The sequence below is a fragment of the Lepus europaeus genome, chromosome 14 (genome assembly GCF_033115175.1).
Source record: "Lepus europaeus isolate LE1 chromosome 14, mLepTim1.pri, whole genome shotgun sequence".
NCBI lineage: Eukaryota > Metazoa > Chordata > Mammalia > Lagomorpha > Leporidae > Lepus > Lepus europaeus.
The window spans coordinates 58,632,956-58,649,869 of NC_084840.1; the positions used below are offsets into that span (position 1 = coordinate 58,632,956).

At 41.7% G+C, this 16,914-nt stretch overlaps 1 protein-coding gene across 1 annotated transcript in view; it reads right to left on the reverse strand.

The window, feature by feature from the left end:
• Positions 1–1,546: 1,546 nt before the first annotated feature.
• RYR2 (ryanodine receptor 2) overlaps positions 1,547–16,914 on the reverse strand; it is a 776,922-nt gene continuing 761,554 nt past the window's right edge. The window contains exons 101-105 of the mRNA XM_062210679.1: positions 10,293–10,449; positions 7,785–7,849; positions 4,913–5,013; positions 3,670–3,721; positions 1,547–2,960 (exon numbers count right to left, since the gene is read on the reverse strand). Coding sequence (XP_062066663.1) covers positions 2,865–2,960; positions 3,670–3,721; positions 4,913–5,013; positions 7,785–7,849; positions 10,293–10,449 — 471 coding nt within the window. The 3' untranslated portion in view covers positions 1,547–2,864. The remainder of the gene's footprint in view (positions 2,961–3,669; positions 3,722–4,912; positions 5,014–7,784; positions 7,850–10,292; positions 10,450–16,914) is intronic.

Genomic DNA, 16,914 nt, shown 5'->3' on the forward strand with positions numbered 1-16,914 from the left:
TTTTTATTCCAATAGGGCTTTTAAATGAGTTTTGTGGGGCTGAGAACAAATTACTTCCTACACATGAAAATAATGCCCAGGAATACCCTTTGGACACTCATGACCAGAGTGCAGATGCAAAACATCAACTTAACCTGTGGACTTAACCCTATCTTATGGGGTCAGTTCAAAAGTTATTTCCAGGAAAAACGAGGAAGAGATGAAATAGGAAGGGCAGAATGATGTCTGCAAGCACTGAAGCGGATAGGTAGGGGTTATGTCCTCCATGAACATTTGGATATTGGTATAAGATACAGTTTCTAAAAGGATTCTATTTCTTGTGTTTGGGTCAGAGGGCCCTGAGTTGAATGAAAGAAGTGGAGAGCCACAGGTCAGTTCAGATTCAGAGATGTTTCCTGGGAGAATTAACAATGCTGATGAGGAGAGCTCCCTCTTCCCTTCTGAGGCCTGGAGAAGGGAAAGCCAAGGATGGGCTGGGAAGCCAGGCATTCTTTGGTCGCCAGCTCCGTTCCTTTGCTCTACCTCCAACACTGACATGTATGCAAAGCCCATTGGCCAACAGACGCTTCCTCTTCCTAACTTCTACCCAACTTCTACCTCCACCTCAGATACTTAGGTTCTGTCCCAAGACTTGGAAGCTGAGAGAAATCAGTGAGAGCAATGTTCAGAAGCCTGCAAAATCTAAGGACAGTTACAAACCTACTCATTCACATCTCACCTGCATTGCTGTTTTGGGTTAACTCTGATCTGGGCATTATTAATAGCAGACTTGACTCTTTCAGTGGACTTTATGGCCTGGAAAAAGACTTACTCCTCTCCACTAGATGCTTCCTCTGAAGTGATTCAAAGCAAGGGGCCGTGTGTGTGTGTGTGTGTGTGTGTTATGTTTTCTGGAGCCACCCTGATTAATTTTATTCAGACTCTTCCAAGCATAAGACCATCTCCTGGAAAGAGCTTGGAAATTCCCATGGCAGGGCCAAATTTATTCCTTCTCTCAAATAAAAGTGATACCTAAAGACAAATGCAAAGTATGGATCCCAGAGCTTGGACACTATGCTGATAAGGAGTAAAATGACAAAAAAGAGTGTCCCTGGTACCCATCGCCATTCTTGGCACACAGAAAAGGTTCAACTGGTAGTTGAGTGCTTGATACACTGCTTACTAATGTACCAATTCTCTTTCTTATTAAGAAAGAAAATAGATCCCTACTATTATGGGAAATAAACTTATCCTGAGCAAGGAAAATCTTTCTAAAATTAAACAATTTGGGAGACACTGCTTGTTTCTTCTGTCATTAGATTTCAAGACCTCTGTATGACCTCATCAAAGAGAAATGATCAGGTGCAGTCAAGTAACTGATGACTTTGAGGCTCAGTTATCACAACCACAGCAGAGTTGCTCAGCTACCAAAGAACAAAGCAAAACAAGTATTAGAGGTCTCAGTGCAGTGTTGGGAAATGTCCTCTATCCACCACAAGTTTAAAGCTCCCATTGAAAATGACACGCAGTCCCAGTTATACAAGAAACAGAGAAAAAAGATGAGAAAGTTAGTTAAATAGTTTAATCAGAGCAGTTTTACAATTCTAAAATTAACAAGCAGACTTGTAATAAAAGAGCTCCAATGTTTGCAAAATGACTTTGCTTCCATTCTGAATCTGTCTTTTTAATTGTAAAGATTAGCATTACATTTAAAAGGACTGAAAATGGACAAAATGTAGTGATTTATATTCTCATCCGTGTTTTGTGATGCAACTGATGAAATCCCTGAATGGATATTGCTTCAGCTTTGATATTAAAAAATGGCCTGAAAACGAAGTCCTTAATCAACAACTGATCACAGGTGGCCGAAAGAAAGAGAAAAACCCAAAACTACTGTCAAGTTCATAACGTTATCACATTGTTGGTGGATGACACTGGCTCCAAATATACAATTAAGCCCACGACACTTTTATTACTATGAATATAATTATCATGAAAGTTCTCTCATGTTGATCAACTTGCTTCTGAAGGTTTTCTTGTTCATTTAAACTTGCATAATAAACATGCAATGAATTATTTCTTTTGAAAGTGTATTTTTTTGCAGTCGTTTTGTTTTCATACAAAGATTTCATAAAGTTGCAATGTTGCATCAGAACATTACCGAAATAAGAGCAGAAGCACATGGGGAGGGTGAATGTGAAGAATGAGAAAGAGCCTCCCTCCATCCTGAGACACCCACCCGTCTTTGTAAAAAGGTGTGAACAAACGTTTTCTTACCCTCCCCCATCTAAGGAAAGAAGAAAGGGGAAAAAAATCACAAAATCAATGGAACTAAGAAAGAAAAAAAGGTTGACATAAAGAAAATAGAGATGTTTTTTCATGCACGTATCTTCTGCATAGCTCAACCCACATATAGTAAGGCACTATTTCCCTTCGAAACTGGTGTCCACAGCAATCTGTTAAGTGCTACAAGTGCTCTGTGACCTTGAGACAGCTCCTTTCAGGATGGTGAAATGAAGAGGCCGGGTGAGTGTGGCTGCCACGCTGCTCTGTGAGGGCCCCATGGCTCACGGAGACTTCCAGGAGTCTCAGAAGAAAACCTGCAAGCGAATTATGACAGTGTCCAGAATGGTTTTGTTTCCAGAGTTTGTTTTCTCTGTGTATGAATTTAAACTATTCTTCAGTCTTTAGTCTCAAAGAGAATGTGTGAGGTGGGGGGAAAACAGTCAGGTCTTCAGAAAGGGAGCCTCAATGCTCCCAGAGAGCACACAATGCCCCCACTTCAGGAAGTCAGCAGGATGATTCCAAGAACACGCAGGAAGGGGTGGGGGAAGAAAAGAGACAGAGAAGGCAGGGGTGATTTCAGAGGTGCTGAGGGTCTCAGTTTAATTTAGCTGGTCTTCATACTGTTTCCGGAAACAATCCCCTGCCGGGAAAAATTCCCAGCACCTTTCTTGATACATTTTCCAGACATAGGATTCCTGTAGAAGTGAAGGAAATGCATTAGTATTTTCCAAAAAATCAGTGTACTAACACAAAATATATGATAGAAACTCACTGTAATTGGAAAAGTCCAAATTGATTTAGGTAGTTCCTAACTAAATATACCAGACCCTATCTACTTCTAATAAACAAATCACCAATCTTCATCTTGAACACAATATAATAACCACAAAGTATATTTGTGGGATGCTTTTGTGGGATGTGGTACATTTTATTAAGTGTCTTCTTTAAATTCAAGCTATTCATAATTCATGGTGAACACTTGTGGAATTCCAAACATCTTAGAAATGTTACACATTCAACATTCAGTCAGCTTTTACTGATCATAACACTGTAGGGTGAAGTTCCCTTGAACTCATCTGCTGTCTGATTAACCAGTCAAGAATATTATAATTAAGAACACTCAATTTTCTTAAAACAGGGTATTCAGAACCCAAATCTAACATTTTCAAGTGACAAAAGTTCACTTTTTACGTAAAATTAGAATTCTACTCTTTCAACAAAGACAATCTTTTCCACAGTCACTCAAGACAACAGGAATTTTATACCAAGATGCCAGGATGGATATCTGAAAGTAATTCCCACTGCCTTGCTGTTTAATACACACCTTCAGTTCAATGTTGGGTTCTGCATTAGGGTCTCTCTACCTCTTTTTCAGGGAATAGTATTTAGTCCCTGTTTACCTACCTGTCCTGTGTGTTCTGTTTCATCTTTGTTTATGAGATACATCAGAAAAAACCTAGAGATACAGAGATACTGATCAGAATTGGATTGCATGGAGATATCAGTACACCCACACAAGAAATATTTTCACATGTTATATATTGTGTTCAATTACAATAAGCACAAAGAAAACATCACAAATACATTTTTAGGCCATCGCCGTGGCTCAACAGGCTAATCCTCTGCCTTGCGGTGCCGGCACACCGGGTTCTAGTCCTCTAGGGTTGCCCCTCTTCCAGGCCAGCTCTCTGCTGTGGCCAGGGAGTGCAGTGGAGGATGGCCCAAGTGTTTGGGCTCTGCACCCCATGGGAGACCAGGAGAAGCACCTGGCTCCTGCCATCAGAACAGCGCAGTGCACCGGCCGCAGCGCGTTACCGCGGCAGCCATTGGAGGGTGAACCAATGGCAAAAGGAAGACCTTTCTCTCTGTCTCTCTCTCTCTCACTGTCCACTCTGCCTGTCAAAAAAAAATTCATTTTTAAAAATAATTATGATTTACCAGAAAGCAGTAAGGATATTTTTTACTTTTCTGATCTAATGCATGATTTTATCTTAGAGGCACTTTAACTTCAGTTAAGGAATACAGACATTTTTATCAAAATCAAATCAACACTGATGAATTTCAACTGATGACTAGCTTAAGAGAAGTTCTAACTTATGGATTGGTTCAATTGAGTATAATGAAACCATGTTTTCATATAATGCTACTCTATACCTCTTCTGTTTAATATTAAAATTGAGTCAGCAAATGAGTAAAAATAGCATTTTACCAAACTACTTTTTGGCTAGTTCCAAGTAATGACCAGAATTCTACATATTTAAAAAATAAATGCAACTTTTAACTGGGTTTCCAATAGTGCCTAAAGAAATCTAAGTCCTCAGAAAAGAAAAATGGAGATTCACATATCTCCAGGCAGCAGCTGGTGGATTCCTATTCGAAATGAGAAACGTGTGCAAGATTCCCTGAGAGGCTGTGCTCCACCCTTTCCACCAGTCCATTTTGCCTGCTAGAAAGAGCTGTTTACATTAAGGGCTGCAACTTCATTTCCTAAGTCAACCTACTCCAGAGGGAAAGACTAGCTGTCTAAGCATCTACAGCTTCTGTAAGGAAAAAGAAGCTTCTCTCTGTCTGACTTCTCACACTTCCTTGGTTGGGGGGAACTGGTGGCTACCAGAGAGGCAGAAGCATCGGAGATGGGCTCACTTACAGGTAATTGGCCAGGTTGTGCTCCTGTAAGGTGTGGGTTTCAAAGCCATGTGGCACTGTGTCAAAATAGTCATTACCTATCCCACAGATGAAGCATTTGGTCTAGAAGACAAAGGGAAATAGGAAAATATCAGGGAATTGAAAAAGCCAAGACAAAAGGAAAACACAATTCAGCATTTAGGCGCAGCAATTTACTTTACTTAAGGTATGGCAGAGATCACTATAAAAGGAGGTTGTGCCAAGTCTATGAATATGAATGTACTAGCTATTGTAACTGTGTCTCACCATTGGAACTGCATAGATACCAGCAGAAAGAAGTGACAGATGAAGAAAAAGTACAGGATAATGACAGTTGTAAGGCACTTTTTTCTCTAGACTGGGTGAAACTGATGTCTAAGTGACCGCTGTTGTTCATGGCACTGACTCAAGTTACCCAGGCAGGATTAACTGTGTCCTCAAAGAAAACTTCAAACTCCGTTGCTACCTGAACAAATTCTAATGACTAAGAGGGAAAAGGCACAAAAATTTCCCTTTGGGCCGGCGCCGTGGCTCACTAGGCTAATCCTCCGCCTTGCGGCGCCGGCACACCGGGTTCTAGTCCCGGTCGGGGCACCGATCCTGTCCCGGTTGCCCCTCTTCCAGGCCAGCTCTCTGCTGTGGCCAGGGAGTGCAGTGGAGGATGGCCCAAGTCCTTGGGCCCTGCACCCCATGGGAGACCAGGATAAGCACCTGGCTCCTGCCATCGGATCAGCGCGGTGCGCCGGCCGCAGCGCGCTACCGTGGCGGCCATTGGAGGGTGAACCAACGGCAAAAGGAAGACCTTTCTCTCTGTCTCTCTCACTATCCACTCTGCCTGTCAAAAATAAAAAAAAAAAAAAGAAGAAGAAGAAAAAAAAATTTCCCTTTGGGGAAAGTCAAATCACATATGAAGCTACGAGGTGTGCCATCCATGATTCCTTGAGGGTCAGCCTTGGGCCAGGCGCTTTGCTATGTACAAGATTAGTCAGTGGACAGATACTGAAAATGACGTCAGCTCTAGGAAACAGGTGCCTAATCATTTGCCCTCCCACACACCTTCTGGACCATACCTTTCTTCAAACAGCCTGTGGGGCAGTACCAACTCAGGTCTGCCATCTGTAGGCATGGGCCACAAAACCCTCTATTTCATTATTAAAATATCATATGTACTAAGGTGGGTACTTGGTGTAGTAGTTAAAATGCCACTTGGGACACACACATCCCATATAGGGGTGCCTAGGTTCGAGTCCTGGTTTTGCTTCTAATTCTAGCTTCCTGCTAATGTTCACCCTGGGAGGCATAGGTGTTAAGTCAGGCCCTTCCACCCACTTGGGAGACCTGGATTGAGTTCTTGGCTTTTAGCATTGTCCTGGCCCAGCCCAAGCTATTGCAGGCATTCAGAAAGTGGGACAGCGGATGGGAGCTGTCTCTATCCCTCTCTTTCTGTCTCTCTGACTCTGTGTCTGCCATTCTGCCCTTCAAATAAATGCTAAAAATTTTCATATGTACTGACTCTAATTCATTCAATAGTTATTGTCCTCATGTCACTCAGGTGCCCAACTTTCCCTGATAGGAGCTGCTTAATACTCTCTGAAGCATGGTTACAATGCACTGGATTCTAAGGCCGCAAATCAAGATGATTATGATTACGTATAAACTTCTTTCTGCCTTACTAATCAACAACTGCTGATAGCAGATAGGCCCCCTGCAGCAATAGGGAGGACAATCAGGTCTCTACACCACGCCAGTGGATGGCTCTCACACTGAGCAGGTTCAACTCGGCTTGTAAGTGATACTTACGCACGTGCTTTGCCTCTAGGTTACGCTGGTCACTTAACTGCACTATCTGGTCATTCATTCCTGAAGCTAGGCATCCCATGTCTTGCCCTGTCATCTTTATCTTTACCAGTTGGCCACTCACTAAGTTCTCTTCATTCTACCTCCCAAGTGCAGGTTAAGTCCATCTGGTTTCTGCATCCTTAGTGGCTCTCCTTTAGCAAAAGCCTCATAATTTCCCATCTGGAAAATGCTGACAGCTCCTTTCTCTGCCCCTGCACTTAGCAGTCTCCTGTTCATTTCTCATATTTTAAACTATGGTTATCTTTTCAGAATGCAAATCCAATCATCTTACTATTCTGCTTGAAACTCCTTTCCTGTTATCCACAGTCCATACATTAAACTGTCAATCTCATAAATGAGTTACTAGGTTCTTTATTTGCTGGCCCTCTTCTGCAGCCCACCCCCTAGAAGTTACTGCTTCATCTTGAAGCACTGAAATATCAGATGGCGATACCCTCGGGCAACCCAAAGGTGGGTCTCACGAAGATGTGCCTGGAGGGGGCACGGGACCAGAAGGTCACCTAAGGTATCCTGCTTTCTTCCCCTCAAACCCACACATCTGGAACCTTCAGCTGGGCATCTGTTCTTCCAGGAAGTTTTCTGATCATTCAGAAATAAATTAGACACCAGCCCGGAGACCCCAGGACTCAGGGTTTATGTACATAAAGGGTTCTTGATGACGCTCTGTTATCATCTATTGATTTATTTGTTAGTGAATCTATGGTTTTGAATGAATGGTCTCTCCATGTCTTGAGGGACAGGATGGTGTTATATTTGTGCATGTGCACTCGAAGTCTACTGGGCTCCAGCCTGGCACCCTGCTCAATCACGGGTACTGCCTAAATTGATGACAGCAAATGAAACCACACATCCTGCATTGCCCTCCTTTCTGAAACCACACATCCTGCATTGTGCTCCTATCTCCCGCATTCGTGATTCTCTCGACAAAGGCAGAGAAGAAAATGAGTGCCTGCAACAGCAACAGCCAAAGCTGAGTCCTGACCCGAGAGCCTCACCTCCATGTCTTCTTTGACTTGTTCCTGCTGGTCTCTGAGTTCTCCAAATGCATCAATAATTAAACCTAATGTTAAATAAAGACACGGTTGAATCTTCAGCAAACAGAGAAAAATAATGGAATTCCTAGCCCCTTGGCTAATGCTTCTAAGGAAAGGGAAAACACAACCACTTGGGACAACTGGGAGAACACGGTCAAAGCAAAGTGTGAGTTCACACCGAGTGCTTCCAGCAAGGGAGTGGCATTTTCTCCCAGGGGGCAGTGTGTGGTCAGTCACTGGGGTACACACTTGCTGGGAAAAGCATTTTAAGTTCAAGTGACAATACAGGAATCTTGTTAGACTATGTGGCCTATGCAGATGACTGTTTATCTACTTCATGCTGGAAAAGAGCTGTTGAGATTTGTGGTTGCAAACCACAGAAAACTCCAACAGGAAGGTTTTTGAGTATTAATCTGGAAATAAAACATAATTGTATCAGCTGTGAGAATCTGCCTCCCTCAAAAAACTTTTCTCGCAAGTTCCTCATTAGCAAACTCTCCATCATTTTATCAATGTGGCTATTGGAAATGGGCTGAATCATGCTGCCTGGTTCAGCTTCTTTCCTCCTGTGACTTGCTGGCTTCACACTTTCTTCCAAGTGTTTCACGACTTTGCCCTCTTATAAACACATTATTGTTATACCCAATAAAGATATAACAAATGGATTGTGAGTCCTTTAAGCTTGCCCATGTACTTTCCTGACAAATACCACTGTCTCGTGCCTGTGGAAGTTAAAGGATAATTTCACATTTATAGACATTTAATTCAAGCCAGGATAAATGTGTGAAACAGAAAAAGGATAGCATGAGTGATTTTTTTTTCCTGAGAGATAAAAAGAATACACTCCAAGTGTCCCTGGAATAAAAGCAAGAGCTAGTGGGTACCTAGAGCACTGTGCTTGCACGTGGGGGCTCTGGACCCTGACTGAACCAGATTGGACATGGTTCCAGCCCCGGCTGTTGTTGTGTGCCTTGGCCAAGTTATTTAGGCTCAATGTGGCTCAGTTACTTCACAGGTCAAGTGTAAGTAATGAACAACAGCAGTGTTCTCATCATGTTGTTGAAAGGCTACTCGTAAAGCCCAGTGCCTGGTCCGTGGTAGCTCCTTTAAGCTTAACAGCTTCATGAGTCATTTACTGGGAATTGTAATGTAAGACATTTTCTTCCTAAAGATTTATTTATTTATTTATTTATTTATTTGAAAGGCAGAGAGAGAGAGAGAGAGAGACAGAGAGAGAGAGAGAAGGGGGGGGGGAGGGGAGTTCATCACCAAAATGGCCACAATGGACGGGGCTGGGCCAGGCTGAAGTCAAGAGCCTGGAGCTCCATCTGGGTTTCCCCTGTGGGTGCAGGGGGCCAAGCACTTGGGCTATCTTCTGCTGCTTTCTCAGGTGCATTAACACAGAGCTAGATCAGAACTGAAGCAGCTATAATATGGGATGCCAGTGTCACAGGTGGCAGTTTAATGCACTCTTCCTCAATGCCAGTCCCTGTGTGCCATTTCTTTTAAGCTCTCAAAAATCATAGGGCCTTGGGCCAGAATTGTAGAACAACAGGTCAGGTTATTGTTTGTGATGCCAGCATCCAATATCAGAATGTTGGTTCAACTTTCAGCTGCTCTGCTTTCAATCCAGCTCCCTGCTAATGTGCTTCAAAGGGCAGTGGAAGATGGCCCAAGTACTTGGGTCCCTGCTACCCATGTGAGAGAGTCAATGGAGTGGTAGCCTCCTGGCTTTACTTGGCTGAGTCTTGGCCATTGTGGCCATTTAGGGAGTAGGTTGCACAGAATGGAAGTTCTCACTCTCTCCCTCTCTCTCTGTCACTCACTCTGCCTCTCAAATAAATATTTTTTAGAAGTCATGTTAGTTGTCGAACTCTTTACTTAGTGTAAGATTAACCTTACAATCATTAAGTAAACTGAAAACACATCTTTGTAAAAATTAAGAGTAGGAATAGGAGAGGGAGGAGGAAGAAGGGTTGGAGCGTGGGCAGTAGGGAGAGTAAGGTGGGAAGTATCATATGTTTTGAAATCTGTATATATGAAATACATGAAACTTGTATAACTTAAATAAAATTTAAAAATAAAAAAATCAATAAAAATGAAAAAATAGGGCCTTTGAAATGTATATTTTTTCCACAAAATAGACTCACCAAAGCTAAAAGCTCACCACCACCACATACCCTCAAAACTCTTCAAGCCAGTCAATGGCAGGGCTGGCATTCAAATGAAGAAGAGCTCTTTCCATTATGGTATGTGAAAGGTGACACAAGAAAACAGTGTGCATCTTGCCAGAGACCTACACTTCTTTACTTTTCCCTCTACAGATTTCACAAGGAGGAAAGACTAGGTGGAGAAGTTCTATTCGGCTTTTTTAGAAAACACTTGACATTCTTTCCTATCTCAAATATGAGCTTCAATAGGCAATAGGTCAATTATTAGATTTTCATGAGTTTCTATGAAGATACTTACCTTGTATTATGGCCAAGAGGATGACAATGACAAAGAAGAAGAAAGTGATGTCAAAGATGATTCGATAGATCTCATATTCATCTCCTGCTGGGTCTTCAATTTCATCACCGATACCCCCTCCAGCACGTACCCCAACATACATGTGGAACATATAGCACTGGAAAAGAGAAAAATGGTACCATTCCTCAGAGACACCTTTCCCATTTTTATACTAAACAAACCTAAGATTCTCTCTAGGTCTAAATCTTCACTCTGAAAAAAGTGAGATCTTTGCATTCTGTATTTCCTCTCTTTGTTTGAATACTTGTAATTGTGATGGAAACACTTGGCTTTTGTGTGCTATTGCCTTTTAAATAAAGCTCTATTCTGTACATTCTGATTAACACCTTCTGTCTCACTTTGGAGAAAATGAAAAATACCTCAGGAGTGTCCTGATTCCAAAGCATCTGACATAATAAGGTAATCATAGTATGATCACAGTAAGTGGCACAAAGCTTTTTTAAATTGCATTTTCTGATTAATTTGAGCATAGAAGGCATAGGAAAGGGAAAGTAAAAGCATACTCTATAACAAGATGGCATCTTAAGAATTAAGTTGGAACACATACTTAATGACACTTGCCCTCCCCTTACCTAGCAAGCATGGGATATAATATGATTTTGAAATTCTTTCCTCTTTTAATACCCATAATAAAGAAGAAAGATGGAAGGGTGAGACGGGGAAGAGAGAGCAGCTCATTTTTGAAATTTACAACATTAAGTCAACCACAGCAAGTACAGCTGCCACTGCCCCATGCAGACAAAGGAGGCCTTCTGCAATGTACGTTTGGGGATAGGTAATTCTCTGTTGTGGATTTCTGAATTGTAGGATACTTCGGAAGAGTCTCTTGATCTCTACCCACTATATGGTCATAGCACCCCATTCCATAGTGAAAATGAAAAATATCACCAGATACCAAATGTCCCTTGGAGGGGAAAGTCAGGTTAAGAGTCACCAGCTCAGAGCACCTAGTGCTTTATTTCATTCAAGATAAGTTCAAACTCTGCATTTCGGGCCCACAAATTGAGCCACATGTAACCTCTCTAATTTGTTCTTTCATCACTCCAAGCACTGCCTTCCATTCTATCCTTGCCTCCTCCAAATAAACTACTCCTGATTCTCGATCTTTGTTTGCATATTCTCCTTATTTTGCCATATCCTCCTCCAGTCTTATCCCATTCATACTCATCCTTTGGGCCTTAATTAAAAACCCTTCCTCCATGAGGCCTTCTTACAATGTTCTAGATAAACTTATTTACTCTACTGATGTGTCACCCACAAGTTTAAAACCTATTCTTTTTAAAATTTATTTATTTGAAAGTCAGAGTTACAGGGAGAAAAAAGGCGGCGGGGGGGAGGGTAAGGGAGAGAGAGAGAGAGTATGAATCTTCCATCTGCTTATTCACTTCCCAAATGGCCACAACTGCCAGGGCTGAGCCACGCTGAGACCAGGAACCAGGAACTTTATCGAGGTCTCCTACATGGGTGCAGGGGCCCAAGCACTTATGCTCTCTTGTGCTGATTTCCCAGGTGTATTAGCACGGCTCTGGATCAGAAGTGGAATAGCCAGGACTCATATTAGCAGCCATATGAGATGCTGGATTGCAGGGGTGGCTTAACCTGCTATGTTATAATAACACCAGGCCCTGTTCAAAGCTATTAGCTTGCTGCCTGCCACACTGAAGGAAGCCAAGGCCTTGACACAGTTTCTTCACTTTGTGACACCACACTCCCCTGGTTCTTTTCTCTGTTTCTGACCTACTTTCTCCTCCTCCTCTGCCAGTTCTTCACTCCCCATCTCTTCATGAAAATGTCTCAAGACTGGTTCTTTGATTTTTTAACTTCTAAAATATTCCCTTGGGGAATTTTCTCAATTTCATGGCTTTAAGTATCATTTCTTTACCAGTTATTGATGGAACCAGAATATAAGACACAGAACAAACCAGAAGGAAAGAGACTGTTGGGGAAAGAGTGTAACACCAATAACAATGACCCACGCCACCTGTTTCCCTAGGAGTGTATTCTTTCTCCTCAATCACTTGGAACACTTTTTTCCCAGAAAACCAGGTCCTGATGCCTTCCCTGAATCCCCTCAATGCAAAGGCAGTGGGCGGTCTATGCAGACCTGTGAATTTGTAAAAGCTTCCACAATGATTCCTTTCCTTTGGAGAGAAGTGTCCTTACCTATGTCAAGTGAGTCTCCTTGGCTCTTTGGCTACAAACATCTTTTTTACCCTAAACGTCATCATTTTAACTTTCCCTTTCTATGTTCTTGGAGAAGAGGTTAAAATTCTATGAGAATACTGCTAGTCTAATTAGATTCTCAGGCTCAAAACACTATAACCTGGAAAAAAAAAAAAAAATCCCTGGTGAATCATTGTGGAGTCTGCAAAACTGCAGCTACAGTGCCACCTGCTGTAGACTATGGAAGATGCAAATTACCTTTACGTGAAAACTAAAGGGTTCTCTCAGCCCTGGGAAAACAGCCTAGAATGGTAAAGTAGTGGCAGAAACTTGGGATGAAATTGATGGAAAACATGACATGAGTGAGAGAACTTATTTTAGTAGAAATACAGACAGCACTCCCTGAAAAGGAAAGGCTAAAAAGACTGTTATAAATAAGAGATTATCTTTTGAGAACTAAGTTAATTAAATGAAATCTAGCCAGCTTTTATTTCATATATATATATATATTTTTTGCTTTCTGGCTGGTTTTAATAAACCTCCACTTTGAAAGATCATTGGTGTAACAGATCAGTTACATTACTTATTATTATTGCTATTATTATTATTATTATTATTATTTTGCCATTGAAAGAAGCTACTCCACAAGCATTAGTAAGAAACAAATTAAAATGGAGTATTTGGACGCTGAGACTGTAAGGTTAATCTGGGTAATGCATCTGCAATGTGAGAGTCTTAAGGACAATCAGCTGGATATGAGCTTGGGCAAAGCAACAGACTGCTGTCTGGTTCAACCAATCGGCAGTCAGACTTCCCTGTGATGAGTTAGGAGTTGCAATGCAGCTTGTGTGTTGGAACTGACAGTTCTCTTGCAGGAAGGAGGCTTCTAAGATATATACTCACAATGCCCAGACCTCATCCCTATCAAAGGCAAGATAAGAAGTTTACTACTATGTATGATGCTATGGTTGGGATTAAGTTTTCCCCCTAAAGGTTCATGGGCTGGAAGCTTGGTCCCTAGTGTGGCAATGTTGAAGTGGTAGACAATTTTAAGAGATGGGGTTAGAAAAGGGATTAAAGTAGTTCTCATGGTACCAGGTCCATTCTCCAGAGAGCAGGCTGATGCCACCCTTGGCCCTCATCTGCACATATCTGCCAACCTTCACCAGGATGCCAGCATGATCCATTTGCTGGTTTACTCCCTAAATGGCCACATCAACCAAGCCTGGGCTAAGCAGAAGCCAGGAGCCTGGAAATACATTCAGGTCTCCCACATGACCACACAACAGACCTCTTTTCTTTTTATATTACCAAGCATCAAGTATTCCGTTGTAGCAACACAAAAGGAAAATAAAAACCTACAACTTTGCTGGTAGCTCCCAGTCTCAGCCTGAAGGACAGAAATCTCTCAAGCTGAAGAAATTCTAGGCTCCAACTAAGTTTATAGCTAAAAATGTCAAAAATTGCATCTCTTCATCCTAACATAGGTTAAATTTCTCTGTCTTCTGGATCATGCCACACGTAATTGGGCAAAATTAACCACATGAGAGGAGTTGTCATTCTAAGCAAAATTAAGAAAATCAATGGAAATGCATACTGTGAGTGACATTTAAGATATAGTCATCTAAGGATGCAATGATTACAACTTTGATAGTGTTAAATATAACTACACGGTGCCAGGAGAGACCAGGTTGTTGCAAAGGTCTTACAGTGGTATGGGAGAGAGACCTAATACTGCATACTGACTCCACTGCCAAGCACAGGTCACCAAATGCCACTATCCAAATTATCCCTATTTCCAGCCAATTGCGAGCAATTCCCCAAGCATCATATCCTCTGCAAATGAAAAATCCAAGTCAACCTTCTGCCTGGAGGCTGGTGGATTTTGAGATTTAGAAATACTGTTTCTCCTGGAATATAAATTAACCTCTCAGGAGTCACAGTAGGCACCTGTGCCTGCTGTTAGTCCCTATCATACCTCCCTTGTGCCTTGATGACCTCCCCCTCCCCATTCTCAGGGTCACAGAGTAGACAGGCTCTGAGCAAAGGGCATATCAAGGACAGCACACAGCACAGGGGATGAAGAATCACTGAAGTGTCCAAGCTCGTCCTGGAGTGGTAGTCGAGGGAGGAGGCAACATGGGGAAGGATGCTAACCTGTCACATGTCAGTGATTCTGATGGAGGGTTATTAATAGGGACCAGTCAGTCCCTGAGTGCGTGGAAGTTGCTAGAAAGACAACAACAAAACATCCTTATAAATTTTTTCTGCTATATGAGAAAAGTATGGAAGGAAAGGATGAGACACAATTAGAAGAAGGGGGCAGAAGGAGAAGAGCCGGGTCCAGGGTGCTATGGAAAGGCAGGCTGACGGAGGGGTTCCAGGAAGGGCACAGGTATTATTTGCCAAGCAATGAAGCAGAGAAGAAGAGGATCAAAGAATAAACCTTGTGCTTCAGTCATGCCAACTTACAATGCCACTAAAGGAGACTGTGGTATTATTTAAAATGCCTGGGTCTATTGTCCACCTTGATATCTTCCACTCTGGTACTCAGATGATGTTTCATTAAGGAAGTCATTTTTATTTCAGTGACCACTAGCCTTTAAAAGTAACTTTTCAATTCTAGGATTTGGAGAATAACTTTTAGTCTATTACTTTTTAAAAGTTTTTTATCATTAAGCATCCTACACTAGATATTACAGTCAAAAGGTGAAATAGTGGTCATTAACCATCCTGTAGGCAGTGGGAATACTGATGAGACAATAACCCTGAAGCTCTCCCAAAATTGTAGGACTTTCTGGAGCATTTTTCCCCCTGGAACAACTCCTTCAAAAAAGAATGAGTTGGGGCTAGCATTGTGGTGTAGCACATTAAGTAGCCTCCTGAAATGCCAGCATCCCATAGGGTGCCACTTTGATTCCTGGCTGTTCCACTTCTGATCCAGCTCTCTGCTATGGCCTGGGAAAGCAGTGGAAGATGGCCCAAGTCCTTGGAACATGGTAGACCTGCAAGAAGCTCCTGGCTCCTGGGTTAGGCCATTGCAGCCATTTGAGGAGTGAACTTGCAGATAGAAGATCTCTCTGTCTCTCCCTCTCTCTCTGTAACACTGCCTTTAAAATAAACTAAACACATAAATCTTTTGATGAAACCAAGATTAGCAGACTTTCTAAAGAGGTATCCATGCAAGTTCCTTAAATTCAGGAACTATACTTACTCAAACCTTATCCTCAACAAATGCCTGGCACAAAAATATCACTAAGTGAATAGCACAAGAATTAATGGAATTAATACCCATAAGGTAGCACAGCAGAGAGTAATGACTTCTTCCTAACAGTGTGACCTGTGACAAGCTGCTTAAACACTTAGTAGCTTAGTTTTCTCTGTCGTAAAATAAGGATGAGAGTACTTAATACAACATGAAATTGTTATTAGATGAAATGAGCTAATCTTTGTAAAGCACTGGGATAATACCTGGGCCAGTATCACTTATAATAACTGCTGTATAAGCACTTGGTAATAAACCTAGGAACTTGTAACTGGGACAGTGTTTTCTGCCTTTTGAGGATTGAAGTTCATATATGATTGATCATAATCATCATATTCCCCTGTCAGCTCTAACACCATGTTCTCCAAGCAGGTGATTAGCACATAGAAATCACAAAGTATCTTCAGAATGATTTTTAATGATATGAAATATTTGAAAGTTATGAGTGCTTTCCACACAAATAACATGATTTGCACTGCTCTCATCAAGGTATGACCTAGGGATTAGAAGGTTTTTGCTCCCCACTCTCCTTCTAAGCACCCCTTGTATCCCAGGCCTTCAAAAATGTGACTTTCACCCAAGAGAATGGTGTATATTCATTGTCATGTTGTTAAAGAATTATATATCTCCAAATTTTAAATAACCTGCAGTTCATTTGATAGTTACTCATTATTGTTTTTGAGGTTTTTTTTGTTTTCTTATTTTAGAAACCCAGAAATGAATGCAAGCATATACAACCAACTTGTATTTGACCAAGGAGTTACAATCAATCCCTGGAGCAAGGACAGTCTCTTAAACAAATGGTGCAGGGAAAACTGGATTTCCACGTGCAGAAGCATGAAACAGGATTCCTACCTTACACCCTGCACAAAAATCCACTCAACATGGATTAAAGATCTAAATCTGTAATCTAACACCATCAGACTACCAGAGAACATTGGGGAAACAGGCACTGGCACAGGCAAAGAGTTCTTAGAAAAGACCCCAGAGGCACAGGCAGTCAATGCCAAAATTAACAAATGGGATTAGATCAAATTGAGAAGCTTCCATACGCAAAAGAAACAGGAAAGTGAAGAGGCAACTAACAGAATGGGAGAAATTATTTGCAAACTATGCAACTGATAAAGGATTAAT